The 17,723-nt window shown below is 42.5% G+C and overlaps 1 protein-coding gene across 3 annotated transcripts in view; it reads left to right on the forward strand.

Moving 5' to 3' along the window:
* The window catches only part of ZFR (zinc finger RNA binding protein), a 339,213-nt gene that overhangs the window by 58,606 nt on the left and 262,884 nt on the right, over positions 1-17,723 (forward strand). For all 3 annotated transcript variants that reach the window (XM_033933312.1, XM_033933330.1, XM_033933320.1), the window contains exon 8: positions 13,700-13,903. In XM_033933312.1, the coding sequence (XP_033789203.1) occupies positions 13,700-13,903 (204 nt within the window). The remainder of the gene's footprint in view (positions 1-13,699; positions 13,904-17,723) is intronic.

Below are 17,723 nucleotides of genomic sequence, written 5' to 3' on the forward strand. Positions count from 1 at the left end.
ACTTCCACTTCTATGAGGCCTTTAGAATGTAGTAGCAAATTTTTAAAAATGCTTTTATAACCTGTTTTGCATTTTACTTTTCCCTCTGTAACATTCAACTTCCTATTCTCTTCCCCCTTTCTCTTCCTGTTGTAACAAATTCATTTTTCCCATATGATATCCTCCTGTAATTATTACATCTGGAGGAAAGATAAACATTAGTATTCATTGACTATAGTCTTTTTTTTTTAATAATTCTTTATTCATTTTCATATTTTACATGAAGTGTACAAAATATTGAGTTTCAACTAATGAATACACAATATCACTTTTATATCTATTACATAATATTCTGAACAAATTTTTTTTATCCCCTCTCCCACCCCTCAAGTACTTTCCAATCACCTTATACATATTGTATACCATATTATAACATGTTATGTAAAATTATTTTCACTACCCCCCCTCCATGTGTGCCATAAAGAAGACAAGATAAAGAAGAAAAGAAGAAGATAAATCCTACTATTCATTCAGTACAATACTTTGTCAATGGCCCCCATATTTTTATAAATTTAGGATATGTCCCTCTTTGTATTGCTATTACTCTTTCCATTTTGAATATATGACAAATTGTATTCCACCAAAATGTATAATTAAGGTTACTATGATTCTTCCGGTTATTGGTTATATGCTGAATGGCAACCCCTGTCATGACTAGTAAAAGCTTGTTATCCCAGGACAAGCAGGCAGCATATTCTCACATGTGGGTGACGTCATCCACGGAGCCCCGACGCGGACAGCTTTTCAAGCAAACTTGATTGAAGATTTCAAGTTTGCTAGTGCTGCACCACGCATGTGTGTGCCTTCCTGATCCACTAGAGGGCGCATACCCACCTCATGGTCCTCAGTTCTTAGTTTTCCGCGGAGCCAGAAAGCCCTGTCTCTCTTCTCTCCGTTCTTCTATGTGCCTTTCTAGCACCGCGGCTTCTTTATTTTGTTAGGGAGTCGCTGTGCGTTGTTACTTGATCGTGTATTCTTTGTTTTAAAAAAAAAAAAAAAAAAAAATTGTTTAAAACGGACTTTTTATTGTGTTTCTACCGGCAGGCCCTTCTTGGGCCTCAGCCATGCGGCTAGGCCTCATTTGGCTGTAGCTGTATTTTATGCTTCCCTGGCCTCTCTCGGCTCACCTCGTGTGAGCAGGATGGCCGGGACCCTTGTTCCTTCGTTGGAATCGGACTGAGTAGGTTCGATCCCTGGTAAGTCTTCTTTCTTCCTTTTGTTTTTTAGCTGCATTACCTCGGTAATGACATCGGCTGAGTCTCAGGCATTCCAGGCACCTTCAAAGCGTGCCTCCTCCCATGGGAATACTCTTCACGAGGTTGCCCTTATGGAGCGCACTGCTGCACCTTTCTTACCAGTTCATTGGTACGGTGCTGACTTCGGTACCTCGATGTGCCTCGCCGTCGGCTGGAGCTTCGTGCCTCGACGTCGACTGGAGCTTCGTGCCTCGACATCGACGAGGGCTTCTTGCCTCGACGTCGGCTGAGGCTTCGTGCCTAGACGTCGACGAGGGCTTCGTGCCTCGACCTCGACGGAGGCTTCGTGCCTAGACGTCGACGAGGGCTTCGTGCCTCGACCTCGACGGAGGCTTCGTGCCTCGACCTCGACGGAGGCTTTGTACCTCGATGTCGACTGAGGCTTCGTGCCTCGACCTCGACGGAGGCTTCGTGCCTCGACCTCGACTGAGGCTTTGTACCTCGACGTCGACTGAGACTTCGTGTCTCGACGTCGACTGGGGCTTCGTGCCTCGACGTCGACTGAGGCTTTGTGCCTCGACGTCGACTGAGGCTTCGTGCCTCGACGTCGACTGAGGCTTCGTGCCTCGACGTCGCCTGGGGCTTCGTGCTTCGGCGTCGAATGGGGCTTCATGCCTCGGCGTCGACCGGGCTTTGTGCCTAGGCGTCAACTGAGGCTTCGTGCCTCGACCTTGACTGAGCCTTCCTGCCTCGACGTCGACTGAGGCTTCGTGCCTCGACGTCGACGGAGGCATCGAGTGCAGGCGTGCCCGCCTCTACGAGACCTTCAATGCATGCCTCCTTCCATGGGAATACTCATGTCGAGGTTGCCCTTATGGAGCGCACTGCTGCACCTTTCTTACCAGTTCGTTGGTACGGTGCTGATTTCTGACCCTCGATGTGCCTCGACGTCGGCGGGAGCTTCGTGCCGCGACGTCGACTGGAGCTTCGTGCCTCGAAGTCGACGGAGGCTTCATGCCTCGATGTCGAATGAGGTTTCGTGCCTCGACGTCGACCGGGCTTCGTGCCTCGACGTCGACTGGGGCTTGGTGCCTCGCCGTCGTGTGGGGCTTGGTGCCTCGCCGCCGCCTGAGGCTTCGTTTCTTGACGTCGTTGGAGCTTTGTGCCCCGACGTCAACTGGGGCTTTGTGCCTCGCCGTCGACTGCAGCTGCCTTGACGTCGGATTCGGCTTGGTGCCTCCCCGCCGCCTGGGGCCTTGCGCCTCGAGGTAGAATGCGGCTGGGTGCCTCGATTGATTTCTGCCTCTATGTCGACTGGGGCTGGAGGTCTCGATGTCGGCGGAGGTTGGGTGTCTTCGGTGTCGGCTGCGGCAGTGTGCTCCGCGTCTCTTGACGCTTGTGCTCGACGTCGCCTGAGGCTTGCGCCTCGACGTCGACTGAGGCTGGGGACCTCATCGTCGGCTGGAGCTCTGTGCCTCGTCGTTGCCGAGGCTTCGCACCGTCGACGGGGGCGTGTGACTTGACGTCGCTTGGGGCTTTGGGCCCTTTGGGGGGCTATGGCCTTGTGTTTCGAAGTCGACGGTGGCTTAGTGCAGCAACGTCGCTGTTACCGCGGCAGCGGCTGGTTTTGGGCCACGGTGTCGACTCCGGGGTTGCACCTGGGCGTCTCCAGCTCCGGTTCGAGAGGGTTCAGCCTCTCTCCCTGCTCCGGCTCTATTGCTCCCGCCATGCGGCCTCTCGCTTGGCGTCGAGGGTGGCTGAGGTTCCGAGCCTCCAGGCGCGTCTCGCCGCTTTTACGTGCGTGAGTTCTGCGCTTATTGAGGCCTCTCTTGCGGTGTCCACTAACCGCCTCTCAGCTCGCGACAGGTCCTTCGCCTATCGGGACGCCTTTGGCTTCATCCCGTCTGCCTTGGTGGTTTGGACTCCTTCTCTGGAGACCCTTCTTATGTTATCTCGGCCTCCTTCGCAGCAGCCGCAATAGCTGCTGCAGCGCCGGGTTTGGGGTTGGCCGCCGGCTTCGGCGACTTCGGGCCCTCTTTTCGTCTATTCTCGCATTGCCTCCGGGCTGCTCTCCTTCGGGGGATTCCTCCACTCCCTTCGGGAGCGGTGTCTCCGTGCCTACGCACCGGGAGTATAGCCTCCCTTCTGTCGGTCGGGCATTCCCATCCTCCCATCTGCGTTTGGTCCTGGCCTTTCGTGCCCTGCACTTGTTCTAGTACGGGAGTGGGTCTATCTCAGCCCGCCCCAGTCTCGGGAGTCCGTAGGGGCGGACCTGGATCCTTGTCTCGGCCTCAGAGGAGGCCCTTGTTGGTTTATGCCGGAAGGTGGGCCTTCTGTCCTCGGTCCGCCTTCGGTCTTTTCTGCCTCTGCCTCGGCAGGTGGCCTGTCGGCGCTTGTGTCGGCTGGTGTCTCAGCAGTTTTTCGGCCTCGGCCGACCTGTTGCTGATCCTTTTGGGAGCAGGGGTTTTCCACGGTGGATGTCCCGTGGTTCGCCGGGTTTCATCTTCATGTTCCCCGCTGGACCCGAGCATCTTAGTGATGAAAGGATCGGGATCCCGCTTCCCAGCATATTGAGGTGTCGCCCACCTTGACACGCTTGTTTCGTTGGGGGGCCACCTCTTCGTTTTCCCGTCTGCCGATGGACTACTTGGCATTGACGTAGGGGTGCATCTCGACGGCCTTCGGGTCCTTGGTCGGGTGCGGCCTGTCGCAGCCACATCAATCTGCTGGAACTCCAGGCCATTTGCAATACCGTGATCTGGTGCGTCCCGACTTCTCCTGGCGATGTATTCGGTGACCAAGCCAGGGTGTACAGGTTCCTTGTTTCCTTGCGGGGAAGCCTTTTGTCAATGGCAGTGGGTGTTACATCACTGCTTCTTCTTTGGGCGGTGTATTCCGGGGCGTGCTGCATTGTCTGGCGGACACGTTGAGTCGCCCTTTTCGGCCGCATGAATGGTTGCTCCATTCTCAGACTCTGCGGCATATGAATGTTCGGTGGGGAACCCAACAGGTAGTTCTGTTCACTTGAACCCTCACTCTCTGGTTGCCTCGAGATCGCTCGAGGATGTTCTACCGAGTTCGCATCGTGGTGGATGCTTCCTTCTCGATGGAATGGGCGGGTTCTATGCGTTCCCTCCCTGTACTCGGATTGTTTGTCTGCGCCATCAGGATCTTGATGGCTCCTCTGTGGCCCTGGCGGCCATGGTTCCTCCAGCGTATCGGGGAACTCAGCTTCTACCTATGTTCCCGTTCTCTGCTGTCTCAGTATTGCGGTTTCTGTTGCATTCCAATCTGCAGCTTGGTTCCTCGCAACGTGCCTCCCTCCTTCTGTTTCTCTCAGTCGGTGGGGGTGTTCTCGAGGCCTCTCGAAAGATCTCCACTCGGCAATGCTTTTTCCAGAGATGGTCCTGATTTGCTGCGTGGTGTGCTGAGCACCGCATGGATTCGTTTTCTGCCTCCTTGCCTTCAGTGCTGGATTATCTGTTGCACTTGGCTCGGTCTGGTCTCAAATCTACATCTTTTCGAATCCACCTCTGTGCATTTGCTGCCTTTCATCGGCCGCTGAATGGGACGCTGCTCTCCGTCCATCCGACGGTTTCCCGCTTTATGAGGGATCTCTTCATTGTACATCCTCCGCTCAAAGCCCCTCTGGTGGTTTGGGATCTTTGTGTGTTCCTGGCTCAATTGGGATACCTCCATTTGATTCCATTGATGAAGCTCTTTTGACTTACTTCACCTGGCAGGTGGTGTTCCTGGTTGCTCTCACGTCTGCTCGCAGAGTCAGTGAGCTGCAAGCTCTGGTTGCGGACCCGTCTTTTCCTGTATTTCATCGGGACGCGGTGGTCCTGCGTGCTCCACCCCAGTTCTTGTTCAGGGTGGTTTCGACCTTTCCTTTCAATCTTTCTATTATTCTTTCCGTCTTTTTTCCGAAGCCCCACTCGCCTCCTGGCGAGGTGGCGCTTCGCACACTTGACTGTAAGAGAGCGTTGGCTTTTTGTCTTCAACGCTCGTCAGTCTCCTTGGACGGTTCCTCTTTTCTTTTTGTCCTTCGCCCTCATTGGTCGGGACGCTCGGTTTTCAAGCGCACCTTGTCCAACTGGTTCGCTGCTTGTTTTTCCTTTTCATATGCTCAGGCTGGTCTCGCACTGTAGGGTCGAGTCACAGGACATAGAGCCCGAGTGATGGCGGCTTTGGTAGCTTTCCTCAGGTCGACGCCTGTCGGGGAGTTTGGCAAGGCTGCCACTTGGTCTTCGGTTCATCCTTTCACCTTCCACTACTACCTGGATACTCTGTCCAGGAGCGACGGCCGGTTGGCCAGTCGGTTTTGCATAATCTGTTTTCTTGGATTGCCAACTTCCCTCCGTCCCTTTTTGGTTAGCTTGGAGGTCACCCACATGTGAGAATATGCTGCCTGCTTGTCCTGGGATAAAGCACAGTTACTTACCGTAACAGGTGTTATCCAGGGACAGCAGGCAGATATTCTCACAACCCGCCCGCCTCCCCGAGGTTGGCTTCTTTGCTAGCTATCTGAACTGAGGACCATGAGGTGGGTATGCGCCCTCTAGTGGATCAGGAAGGCACACACATGCGTGGTGCAGCACTAGCAAACTTGAAATCTTCAATCAAGTTTGCTTGAAAAGCTGTCCGCGTCGGGGCTCCGTGGATGACGTCACCCACATGTGAGAATATCTGCCTGCTGTCCCTGGATAACACCTGTTACGGTAAGTAACTGTGCTTTATTTTCTGGTGAAATTTGACTTTTTTTTCTCATCATCATTCCAAATAACACTGTATCATATGATATTGCTACATGATTTTCCATCAATTTATTAATTTGTGGCCAAATTGCATTCCAAAAACTTTTAATGTAGGGACAATGATATAGTAAATGATCCAACGTCCCAGGTTCCAGATTACAGTGCTAGCATTTATTGGACTTAGAACTATCTAATTTTTGCAAACGTGTAGGGGTCCAAAAAACTCTATGTAATAAAAAGAACCAAGTTTGTCTCATAGATGCTGACACTGTACATCTCATTTTCCAAGATCAAATTAGTGGCCATTGAGATGCAGTAATTTGATGCTTAATCTCAATGCTCCAAATGTCTCTTAGACCATTTTTTGGTTTTTTATTCAAATATCCAGATATTAATTTATACCACAATACGGCTTGATGCCCTAGAAAGTCTGCTTGGAAGCATAAGAACTCTAAACTATATTGATTATTCAATGTTTTCCATTCAGGGAACCCAACCTGAATGGCTTGCTTCAATTGCAACCATTTAAAACTTTGTTTTTTACTAAGACCAAATCTATGTTGCAATTGTGAAAATTCCAGCAGTTTACCTTCCGAAATAACATCATTCAGAGATCTAATGCCTGCAATAATCCAGTCCTTCCAAAGGATTTGAGCTCCGCCAATTTTAATCTTGGAGTTTATCCATAAAGACTGATTAGTTGACTTGTTTATTGGGACAGGTGTTAATTTACTAATAAACCTCAACGTTTTCCAAGTATCCATTAATATCTTATTTTCTCTGTATCTTCTAGGCATGTTGATACTTGGAAGATGAACTAAATTTAGGGGAAACATAAGGCGCCATTCCAAATATAACCAATCCGGTGCATTATCTATCAGTTCTGGGAGGATCCAATACATACCCTGACGTAAAATATAGGCTTGATGGTACCTATAAAAATTTGGAAAATTTACCCCTCCCTCTTTAATTGATTTTTGCAAAGATACCAAAGCTATTCTATGCGTTTTACCAAGCCAAAGAAATTTCGTTAAAATGCTATTAAGCTTTTTATAAAAGGACCCCTGAAAATAAATAGGTATCATACTCATTTGGTAGCAAACTACAGGCAAGATCATCATTTTAATAGTTTGAACTCTCCCCCACCAAGAAAGATGTAACGGATTCCATTGCTCACATAACTCTGTAACTCTTTTCAATACAAATTTTTCATTTTCTTTTACTGTATCTTCAATTGTATTTTTAACTTGAATGCCAAGATATTTAAATCCTTCTTCTTTCCATATGAACGGAAAAGCGTCAAATAATCCTTTTACACAATAAGTTCAGACTTACTCCAATTAATTTTATAACCTGAAAATTTGCCAAACATATCAATTAATTCCAATAGACAAGATAAGGTAGACTCTGGATTTCTCAAATAAAGTAAAATATCATCCACATAAGCCGAAATTTTATATTCCATATCAGAATATGGAATACCCTGTATCCCCCTTGCTTGCTGTATTGCTAACAATAAGGGTTCTAATACAACATCAAATAACAAAGGAGATAAAGGACAACCTTGTCTAACTCCCCTCTGCAATTGAAAACCATCAGATATCATATTATTAATATTTAATCTTGCAATCGGGAAGCTATACAATGTTTTTACCCTTACCAATTTCACACCAGAACTACTTGACTACATTACAAATATTTTCAATCAGAAAAAATCAAAAACACCACAATTCATCTGAAAGGAATGACTTTCCCCCTAGAACACACCTTAAAAATACTGGGAGTCATCCTAGACAAAAACCTATCCTTAGAAAACAACACAGACCTCATTGTCAGGAAATGCTTCATGGTACTTTGGAAACTCCGTACCATAAAAAAATTATTCAATGACATCTCCTTCCGCCTACTAGTACAATCTTCCATTCTCAGCATTTTGGACTACTGCAACATTATCTATCTGAGTGCCATAAAGAAAACCACCAGGAGACTAAAAACGATCCAAAACACCGCCATTCGCCTCATCTATGGCCTGAAGAAATGGGAACACATCACCCCATACTACCACCAACTTCACTGGCTGCAATTTGAATCCAGAGTTCTTTTCAAATTGGCATGCTTATGCTACAAATCGATAAATGGTCTTTCGCCAAGATACATCACTCCCCACTTTAATCTTCACTACACCAACAAGAAATCCCGCAGAATTCAGCTATTCGCCTTCCCTTCGCTAAAGCTTTGTCAACTCAAAAGATTCCTAGATAAAACCCTCGCCTTCCAAGCAGCCAAGATGAGCCCATGGCTAGCCCAAATGATACTCGAGACCCCCACCTACCTCGACTTCAGAAAATCACTCAAAACCTACCTTTTCAGCAAACAAGACCCTTAACCGACCCTTCAGATAATCTCAGGGCCCCTTACCTGGCTCTTCTCCTCCTTCACGATAGCTCCTATCTCCCCCTGCTTCTTCTACCCACTTCCTTCTTCATCTACCAAGTCTGGCCAAATCTGTTGTAAATCCGATAAATTTGTGGTAATTCTTCCCTCTTCATCTACGAAGTTGGCTAAATTTGTTGTAAATTTTCCTTTTTCATCTGCCAAGTTTGGCTAAAATTGTTGTAAATCCGATAAATTTGCGATAATTCTTCCCTCTTCATCTACGAAGTTGGCTAAATTTGTTGTAAATTTTCCTTTTTCATCTGCCAAGTTTGGCTAAAATTGTTGTAAATCCGATAAATTTGTTGTAAATCTACATGTCTATGCGGATCCTAATCTAATTTAATGTAAACCGCCTAGAACTCGCTGGGTATGGCGGTATATAAGAATAAATTATTATTATTATTTGTATAAATCCAGAACCTATACCAAACCATTCTAAAGCCTGATACATAAAATTCCATTCTACCCTATCAAACGCTTTTTCTGCATTCAAGGAAACTGTAAAAGCCGGTTCATCCATTTTTTTTTGATAAATTTAACATATGAAACAATAATCTAGAGTTATTAGAGGAATGTCTTTTAGCAACGAAACCCGTCTGATGCGTGTCTATAATATGTGGGAGAGCTTTGGCTAATCTCAAAGCCAAAATTTTCGCCAAAAGTTTATTATCCACATTTATTAAAGATATAGGCCTGTAGTTTGAAACCAAAGTAGGATCTTTATTTGGCTTAGGCAAAACAATTACTATTGATTCAGCCATAGTACCTTTAATATCACCTTTTATAAATTGTGTCTGATATAAATTTAGTAAATATGGGGAAAGGACATTTTGAAATGTTTTATAAAATTCTACTGTATAACCATCACCACCTGGAGCGGATCATAGAAACATAGAAAGATGACGGCAGAAAAGGGCTACAGCCCATCAAGTCTGCCCACTCTTCTGTCCCACCCCATCAAGTCTGAGTGCTAATGACCCAGTTCCTTAGCTCGACCCCCGTAGGGATCCCACGTGGATGTCCCATTTATTTTTAAAGTCGAGTACACTGGTGGCCTTGACCACTTGCACCGGAAGTTTGTTCCAGTGATCTACTACCCTTTCTGTAAAGAAATATTTCCTGGTGTCACCATTAAATTTCCCTCCTCTGAGTTTGAACGGGTGCCCCCTTGTGACCGAGGGTCCCTTGGGGAAGAATATATCGCTTTCCGCCTCGACACGACCTGTGATGTACTTAAACGTCTCAATCATGTCTCCCCCTTTCTCTACGCTCCTCAAGAGTGTAGAGCTGCAGTTTGTCCAGTCTTTCCTCGTATGGGGATCCAACTCTAAGAGATCTCAACGCTGTTTCTAATTCTTTTAATGATATAGGTTCATCTAAACTCCGTTTTATATGATCAGGAACCTTAGGTCCAATAATTAAATCTAAAAAATTTTTACCATCTTTTTGCCTCTCCAAATAAGGCTCGGAAGAATACAGGTCCTTATAAAATTTTAGAAATTGCTTTAAAATTATATCCGTTTGATTGGTTATTATACCATTATCATCTTTTATCCCATTAATGTTAGTTCTTCTTTTTTTTGCTTTAAGATAATTTGCCAATAATCTTCCCGCCTTATTAGAATTTCCATAATACATTGTCTGTTTGGAAAACAAGTCTCTTCTTATCATTTTTGAAGCTAATTCGTTATATTTACCTTTTGCTTTCAAAAGAGCTTGTAATACATCATGTTCCCATTTGCTTACCAATTTAGTTTCTAGTATTTTAATTTCTTTTTCTAACTCTATATACTGTTTCCTAACAAAAGCCGAATATGATATAATATGACCTCTCATAGTCGCTTTAAAAGCGTCCCATACATTTTCAATAGATGTATCTTCCACTAAATTAATTTGAAAGAAATCACTAATTTGTGTTTTAAAATTTTCCAAAAATTTTTCATCCACAAGCAATGCATTATCAAATCTCCAAAGAGGTCTTCTATTTTCTAATTGATCTAATTGTAAATCTATCCATACTCCCGCATGATCCGAAATGATAATGGGATCAATGGAAGCCTTAATCACTTGCTGCACCTTATGTGATGAAATAAAAATATAATCTATTCTTGAAAATGATTTATGAACCTGTGAACAAAATGAAAATTCCTGATCATTAAAATGAAGAATACGCCATATATCCTTCAAATCACATGATTGAACCAAATTATCTAAACCTAAAGATTTTATACTTTTACCTGGTTTTTTATCCATTAATGGATCCATTACAGCATTAAAATCTCCAGCCACCACTAAATTAGAAGCAGCCAGTGGTAACAACATACTCTGCAATTTTTTAAAGAATTCTGATTGATTCGAATTAGGGGCATATATATTGAACAACGTCAGGGCATTATTTCCCATACTTATATCAACATGTAGCCATCTTCCATGTGGGTCCGAATTTACTATCTTAAAATTGGCCATACACTTTTTATTTATAAGAACTGCTACTCCTGCTTTTTTACTCTCTGCTGGAGCAAAAAAACATTCTTTTACCCACCCACCCGTTAGTTTCTGTGATTCCTTTATATTAAGATGGGTCTCCTGCAGACAATAAACATCCGCGTTTTGCTTCTTTAAAAATGATAATACCTTTTTCCTTTTGATTACATGATTCAGGCCATTGACATTAATAGAAAATATCTTAAAAGACATAATATATTTTATACTCCTTATCATAATCTTCCTCTTCCCTTCTTCCATAACTAAGATCTAAAAAACTTCTCCCCATGGCACACATTCTTACCTCCAAATTACCCAATCCCTTATTAATCTTTTCCTTAATCATCCTAGTAATATCTTTAATACCCACCTTCTTCCCCCCCTCCCCCCCAATATAATGACTGCTTAAGGACACACATTGGACAGTAATCCCAACTTCCCCCCTCCCCCCCAGGCAACCAATATTTATTAATAACCCCTTTATCCTTTATTGAGACAAACTCACTACCTCTCCACAATATATCTAATTATATCTCTCTTCTTTTTCCATTTTAAAGTAATTAATTTCTCTATCTATTATTTAACCTTTAGTCACATAACCATATTTATTTCCTAACATTCCATTAATGCATTTTTATCATTTCACCAATCTCTAATTCATTCCCCCAACATTTTATTTCATTCAAGAAAATTCTATCATAGTCATATATTTAATAAAAAGTATCATTTTCCTATATCTTATATTAACTAGTCCATCTTCTCCTATCCTCCTTTAAATATCCAACAACAAATATCCATCTCTTCATATATTTCTGTTAAAAAAAAAAACAATTTCAATTTTATAAGTTTTTATCCCCTATTTGTATTTAAACATTTGTATTTCATTTTCAAAATAAATTTTTTTTCCTCCCCTTTTTATATTTCCTCTTCTCCAAATTAAATCCAATCTTTTTAAAACTATATTATCACAACATCAATCTTTACATTCCTTCAGCTACCAATAAATTCTTATGTATCTTTCTTTTATATTATTCATTTTCCTTTCCTTTACTTGCATTTAAATATCATATAACTTGTCCTTTCTATCATTAGTCCATTCTGCAATCTTTTTCTTATTGTCCTTTCATTCTTTACTTTCTCCTTTTCTGACTTATTAAATAAACTGAACTTTCATATTTATTTCTTATCTCCATCCATCCACTCTTAAAGACTTTTGACTGCCAATTGTCATTCATTTTTTTTTTTTTATAATATCCTTTTAGTCTATCAGTCCTGCTTTCTTCTTCTTCACATCTATTTATTTTCCTATTCAGTCTTCACTTTTCCTTTTGTGTTAATTTGTCCAGTCCTTTAATCCTTCTTGTTCATTCTTTACTCCAACCATCCAACTTTCAGTCTCCTAAAAGTTCAGTCTAATAACTTCACTTTAATGTCTTTCCAGTCTATCCTTCTTTCTACTTTCTTTTTTACATTCTTTTTCACTTGTTCATTTTTATTTCCTGTTCTTTGTTGCATATTCTTCTTTTTCCAACAAACAAAAGTCCCATAGTTCTTTATATTTAATTTTTTGTTCAATATCCACCAATCCAGTCTTAGTATTTATCCCTTCATTTCAACACCCATTGTGCTAAAATGACATAGGTTCTGATTTTGAAAGAAAGGTCTTTAGTTTTTCCGGATCAACAAAATACAAAGATTTATCCCCACAAGATACCCTCATTTTTGCTGGGTAATATAACCCATACTTATATCCTTTTTCCTTTAATTGAGATCTCAGATCAAGGAATTTCTTCCTAATATTTGCTGTATTTTTAGCAAAGTCTGGTAAAAACCATATTTTGGATCCTTTATAGTTTAAGTTTTTATCTTTTTTGGCAGCATTTAAAATTTCTATTGCTTGCTGGTATCTTAACATCTTGAATATTAATGGTCTTGGACTCCCTTGATTTTCCAGACTCTTTATTGGAATCCTGTGTGCCCGTTCTATTTCCAAAGGCTGTTTGAAATCCAACTGCAATAATCTAGGAATTAAATTTTCTAAAAACTGTATTGCATTTTTCCCTTCCAAATTTTCTTGTATTCCAAAAAGTTTTATATTCTTTCTTCTTCCACGGTTTTCGTAATCTTCCAGCTGACTTTTCAATTGAATTATTTCCAAACTGTCATTTTTGCATCACATTCTAAGCTCTCCATTTTAACTTCTAACTCTGTTGTTCTTTTATTAGCTACTTCCATTTGTCTGTGTATATTCAGGATTTCTTCCTTCAGTTCTGCCATATTACTCACAGTCTCTGTCAGCATTTGTTTGATTTGCCTCAGTTCCCCCATAACTTCAGCTTTGCTTAACTCCTCTGATACATCAGCAGGAAGCGGAACCTTACTCGGGGTAATTTGATCCTGCTTCTGCCTTTTCACAGCCCCTCCGGTTTCACTCTTACTCTGTCGGGTGCTCGCCATGCTCCCGCTGTCCTCTCTGATGTTTTCAGCCGAAAACAGTTTAAAAGGAAATCTTTATTTATTCAACGGTTGCCCAGGTAAGAGGAGCGCTGCGATCACACGACCATTTTGTGTGCGCGCTAAGCCACGCCCCCATTGACTATAGTCTTGACTAATAGTATTGTCTTAAAATTGAATAGAAGACAGATTAATCAAGAATCATGTATGGTTGTGTTACTTTCTTTTGACCTTTTTTGAGCTTCATAAGGTCAATATTGTTTTATAAAGTGATATTTTAATTTTAAAATTAATTGAAAAGGATTGTCAAGTCATAGTTTTTCTGTTTAATAGACATATAAAGAACATTTGGAAGGACAGAAGCACAAAAAGAAAGAGGCAGCTTTGAAAGCCTCTCAGAACACCACCACTACCATAACCAGCAGTAATACTGCTGCTCGAGGAACTCAGAATCAGCTGCGCTGTGAGTTGTGCGATGTCTCTTGCACAGGGGCAGATGCATATGCTGCTCATATTCGTGGCGCAAAGCACCAAAAGGTAAACAGCTTCTTGCATTTTCCTTTTTTTGCAAGAATCCTTTTGTATGTTTCATTTTGTATGACAGTAAAGCTAGTAAGCTTGATTTGAATCCAAGTCTTTGTATACTTACTTCAGTATGCAATTGATGTACTTAATTCCTCTGTTTGACTCATTTAATTCAGTAATGATGAAAGTGAGGACAACATAGCTGCTAAAGATCATGTAGCAATAACTGCAACACAACATTGGGTAGTCTGGGTGGGCCTGTTGATCTCTTACTGCCATCATTTATGTTCCTATGAAGCAATTTGGCAGTAAGTGTAACAATAAATACCACATTTTTTACATCAATAACACACTTAATATTCTATTTATATCCATTTCAGAATTAGTCCCCCCTCCCTCTTAAACCATCACAATGCAATCTAATAACATTTCAATAATGAACCCCAATATATCTAAATTCATTAATCTAACAGACCTCCATCCTCCCCCTCCCGGATGTGCATGACATAGGGAAAAACATTAATTAAACATTACAGTATTTTGCTAATTGCTCCCAAATCTCCTGAAATTTCTTAAAATTCCTTTCTGAATGGCTAATATTCTTTCCATTTTAGACACACAATACAATTCCACCAAAAACTATAATTAAGCCTCGTCCAATTCTTCCAATTGCTTGTAATTTGTTGTATGGCAACTCCTGTCATTATTAATAAAAGCCTGTTGTTTTTAGATGATATTTGACTTTTAGTTCTCATTGACATGCCAAAAAACACAATATCATAGGATAATGCCACTGCATTTTCTAACAAGCAATTTATTTGGCCCCATATTGATTTCCAAAAAGCCAAAATAAATGGACAGTAGAACAATAAGTGATCTAAGGTCCCTGCTTCGAGATCATAATGCCAACATTTATTAGACTTAGAGCTGTCCAACTTTTGTAACCGAACAGGGGTCCATAATGCTCTATGTAACAGAAAAAACCAAGTTTGTCTCATAGATGCTGACACTGTACATCTCACCCTCCAAGTCCAGATTTGTGGCCCTTGAGATGCAGGAATTTGGTGCTTAATCTCAATACTCCAAATGTCCCTAAGACCAGTTTTTGGTTTCTTATTTATAAATCCAACTAACAATTTATACCACTGTGCGGCCTGGTGTCCCAGGAAGTCTACCTGAAAGTATAAGAATTCCAAACTATACTGATTATTTAAATTTTTCCATTCAGGGAACCCTACCTGAATAGCCTGCTTCAGTTGCAACCATCTATAACTTTGTGATTTATTAAGTCCAAATTTATATTGCAACTGTGAAAAGTCAAGCAGCTTATCATTAGATATAACATCCTCTACTCCTGCTATCATCCAATGCTTCCAGATGACCTTAAATCCGCCAATTTGAATCTTGGAGTTTAGCCAAATAGTTTGATTTGTTGATTTGTGAATTGGAATAGGTGTTAAATTATTGACATATCGTAACGTTTTTTTTCTTTTTATAATCATTATTCATTTTCAAGTCTTACAACAAGTGTATAATATTCAATCAGAAAAATTTTTAAACAAATCACTTGACAATCTTACTTATAATCCTTAAAATATATAAATATAAAAGAAATATATAAATTATAAAAAGAAAAAAAAAAAAAAGACATATCGTAACGTTTTCCACGTATCTACAAGTACTCTGTTTTCCTTATATAATCTAGGCATTTTGATACTGAGAACATGGCATAATTGCAGAGGAAACATGAGTCGCCATTCCAACCATAACCAATCTGGGGTATTTTCAATGAGCTCTGGGAGGACCCAATACATACCTTGGCACAAAATATAGGCTTGATAATACCTATAAAACTTGGGAAAATTTACCCCTCCTTCCGTAATTGGTTTTTGTAAAGATACTAAAGCTATTTTAGGAGTTTTACCCAGCCAAATACATTTTGTAAGAATACATTTTAACTTCTTATAGAAGGACCCCTTAAAGAAAACTAGTAACATACCCATTTGATAACAAACCACAGGCAATATCATCTGTAGGATATTTAAAATGCTTGAAAATAGTTGAAAATGATTTTATCCTAGGATAAGCAGGCAGCATATTCTCACATGTGGGTAATGTCATCCACGGAGTCTGGTACGGATAGTGAAAAGTGCATTGTCAAGCTTTGCGACACTTTGAGACTGCCCGCACTGCGCATGCGTGAGTGCCTTCCTGCCTAGTGTAAGTTCGTGGTTCCTCAGTTCTTTGTTTACCGTGAAGTGAAGAAGTTTTTATTTATTTTTGGACTCCATCCAAGTTCTTGTTCTGTTACATCCCTTCCGGATTCCATATGCTAGGTGCTCAATCCCAACCCGCAACCTGGGAATTGCAGAAATCCAACACTTTTCTGATCACATGTTCCACTCCCTTAGCCTGAGAGCTAGCAGTTACAGTTTCTGCAAGCAATCCGTGCAGAAGTTTTTGCAGTTGCTCTGCTGCTTTTTCATATTTTTTCACTTAAAGTTAAAGTTCATTTTCTTGGTGGTTTCAGTGCCTTGAGACCCCTTCCCGGTAGTCCCCTGTCAGAGGAAAGGCTGCAGGCCCGCGATGCCGGACTGCTGCTTCACAGAGAAACTTTGGTGAATCTATGGAGCCAGCCTACTGTGTTCCACCATTCCTTCCCCTGGGAGTCTGCTGGCCCACTGACCATGTTATGGGTTTAAAATGCAGGTTATATGTGTCTGGGGTGAAACCTACTCGGGTTTCAAGGCATAAGCTGCCTTTCCTGATCCTGTCTGCTTGGTGAGGGTCTGTGGGGACGGAGGCCATAGACAGTATCTGGCTGGTTAGCAGTCCGAAGATCTTCCACTCTGGTCATTTGAAGAAGTTTCTGAGACAGAAAAACCCTTTTCCTCTACTCAGCTGCTGTTTAAAATTGCTGGCGGGCAAGGCACTTCTGAACTGTGAGTACCCTCCATTACTTCCTATGGGAACTTCATGGGTGGCTTGTGAATCATTTTAAAAGATGCTTTTTCACAGTTTCTGAGGGTAGGGTTCAGGTTTCCCACCTCCCCAGACCCAAAATTGTTGTTTTTTATTTTCGTGTTTTGTTTATTTTTGCCTTTTTAGTGCAAATTCACTGGTGGATGCCATCTTGGATTTTATAATAGCGCAGAAAAATGTCACCTATACCCTGATCAGTAGTGACTCTATCCTAGAGAGCTGAACGGGGACGACGGGAATTCCGCAGGGATCCCACGGGTTCCCCCTTCAGGTCGCGGGGATCCCGTGGGGACGCCCTCTAGGGTCGCGGGGATCCCTTGGGGACGCCTCCGAGGGTCGCAGGGTTCCTGCGGGGTTGGATGCGAGGCTCGTCTTCTCCCTACCTGCCCTGCCGCAGCACATAGCCGATCGGAATGGAAGTCTTCCCAGATGTTGGCGCTGACGTCAGAGGGAGGGCTTAAGCAAAGCCCTCCCTCTCTCCAACGTCTGGCATTTCACTCTCTCCTCTCCCTTCCCCCCACTTCCATCAGCATCTGCCCCCTTTCTTTCCCTTCAACCCAATTACATCCAGTATCCTTCCCCCTTATGTCTCTCTCTCCTTTCCCTGCACACCAATTCCATCAGCATCTGCCCCTTTTCTCTCCCTCCACCACCCTTCCATAACACCCTGACCTCCTTTTTCTCCCTTCACCACCCTTCTGTACTCCTCTCTCCCTCCAAACCAGCAAGGTCCCATGATGACTGCTTCTGTTGCTTCTGCCTCTGGAAGATGTAAGTGACGTTGGAGGGGGTGGGCCGGAAGACGCAGGGAGTTGCGGTAAGGTTCCGCAATGACTGCAGCTGCCGGTCC

This window comes from Geotrypetes seraphini, chromosome 1 (genome assembly GCF_902459505.1).
Source record: "Geotrypetes seraphini chromosome 1, aGeoSer1.1, whole genome shotgun sequence".
In the NCBI taxonomy this organism is placed as follows: Eukaryota; Metazoa; Chordata; class Amphibia; order Gymnophiona; family Dermophiidae; genus Geotrypetes; species Geotrypetes seraphini.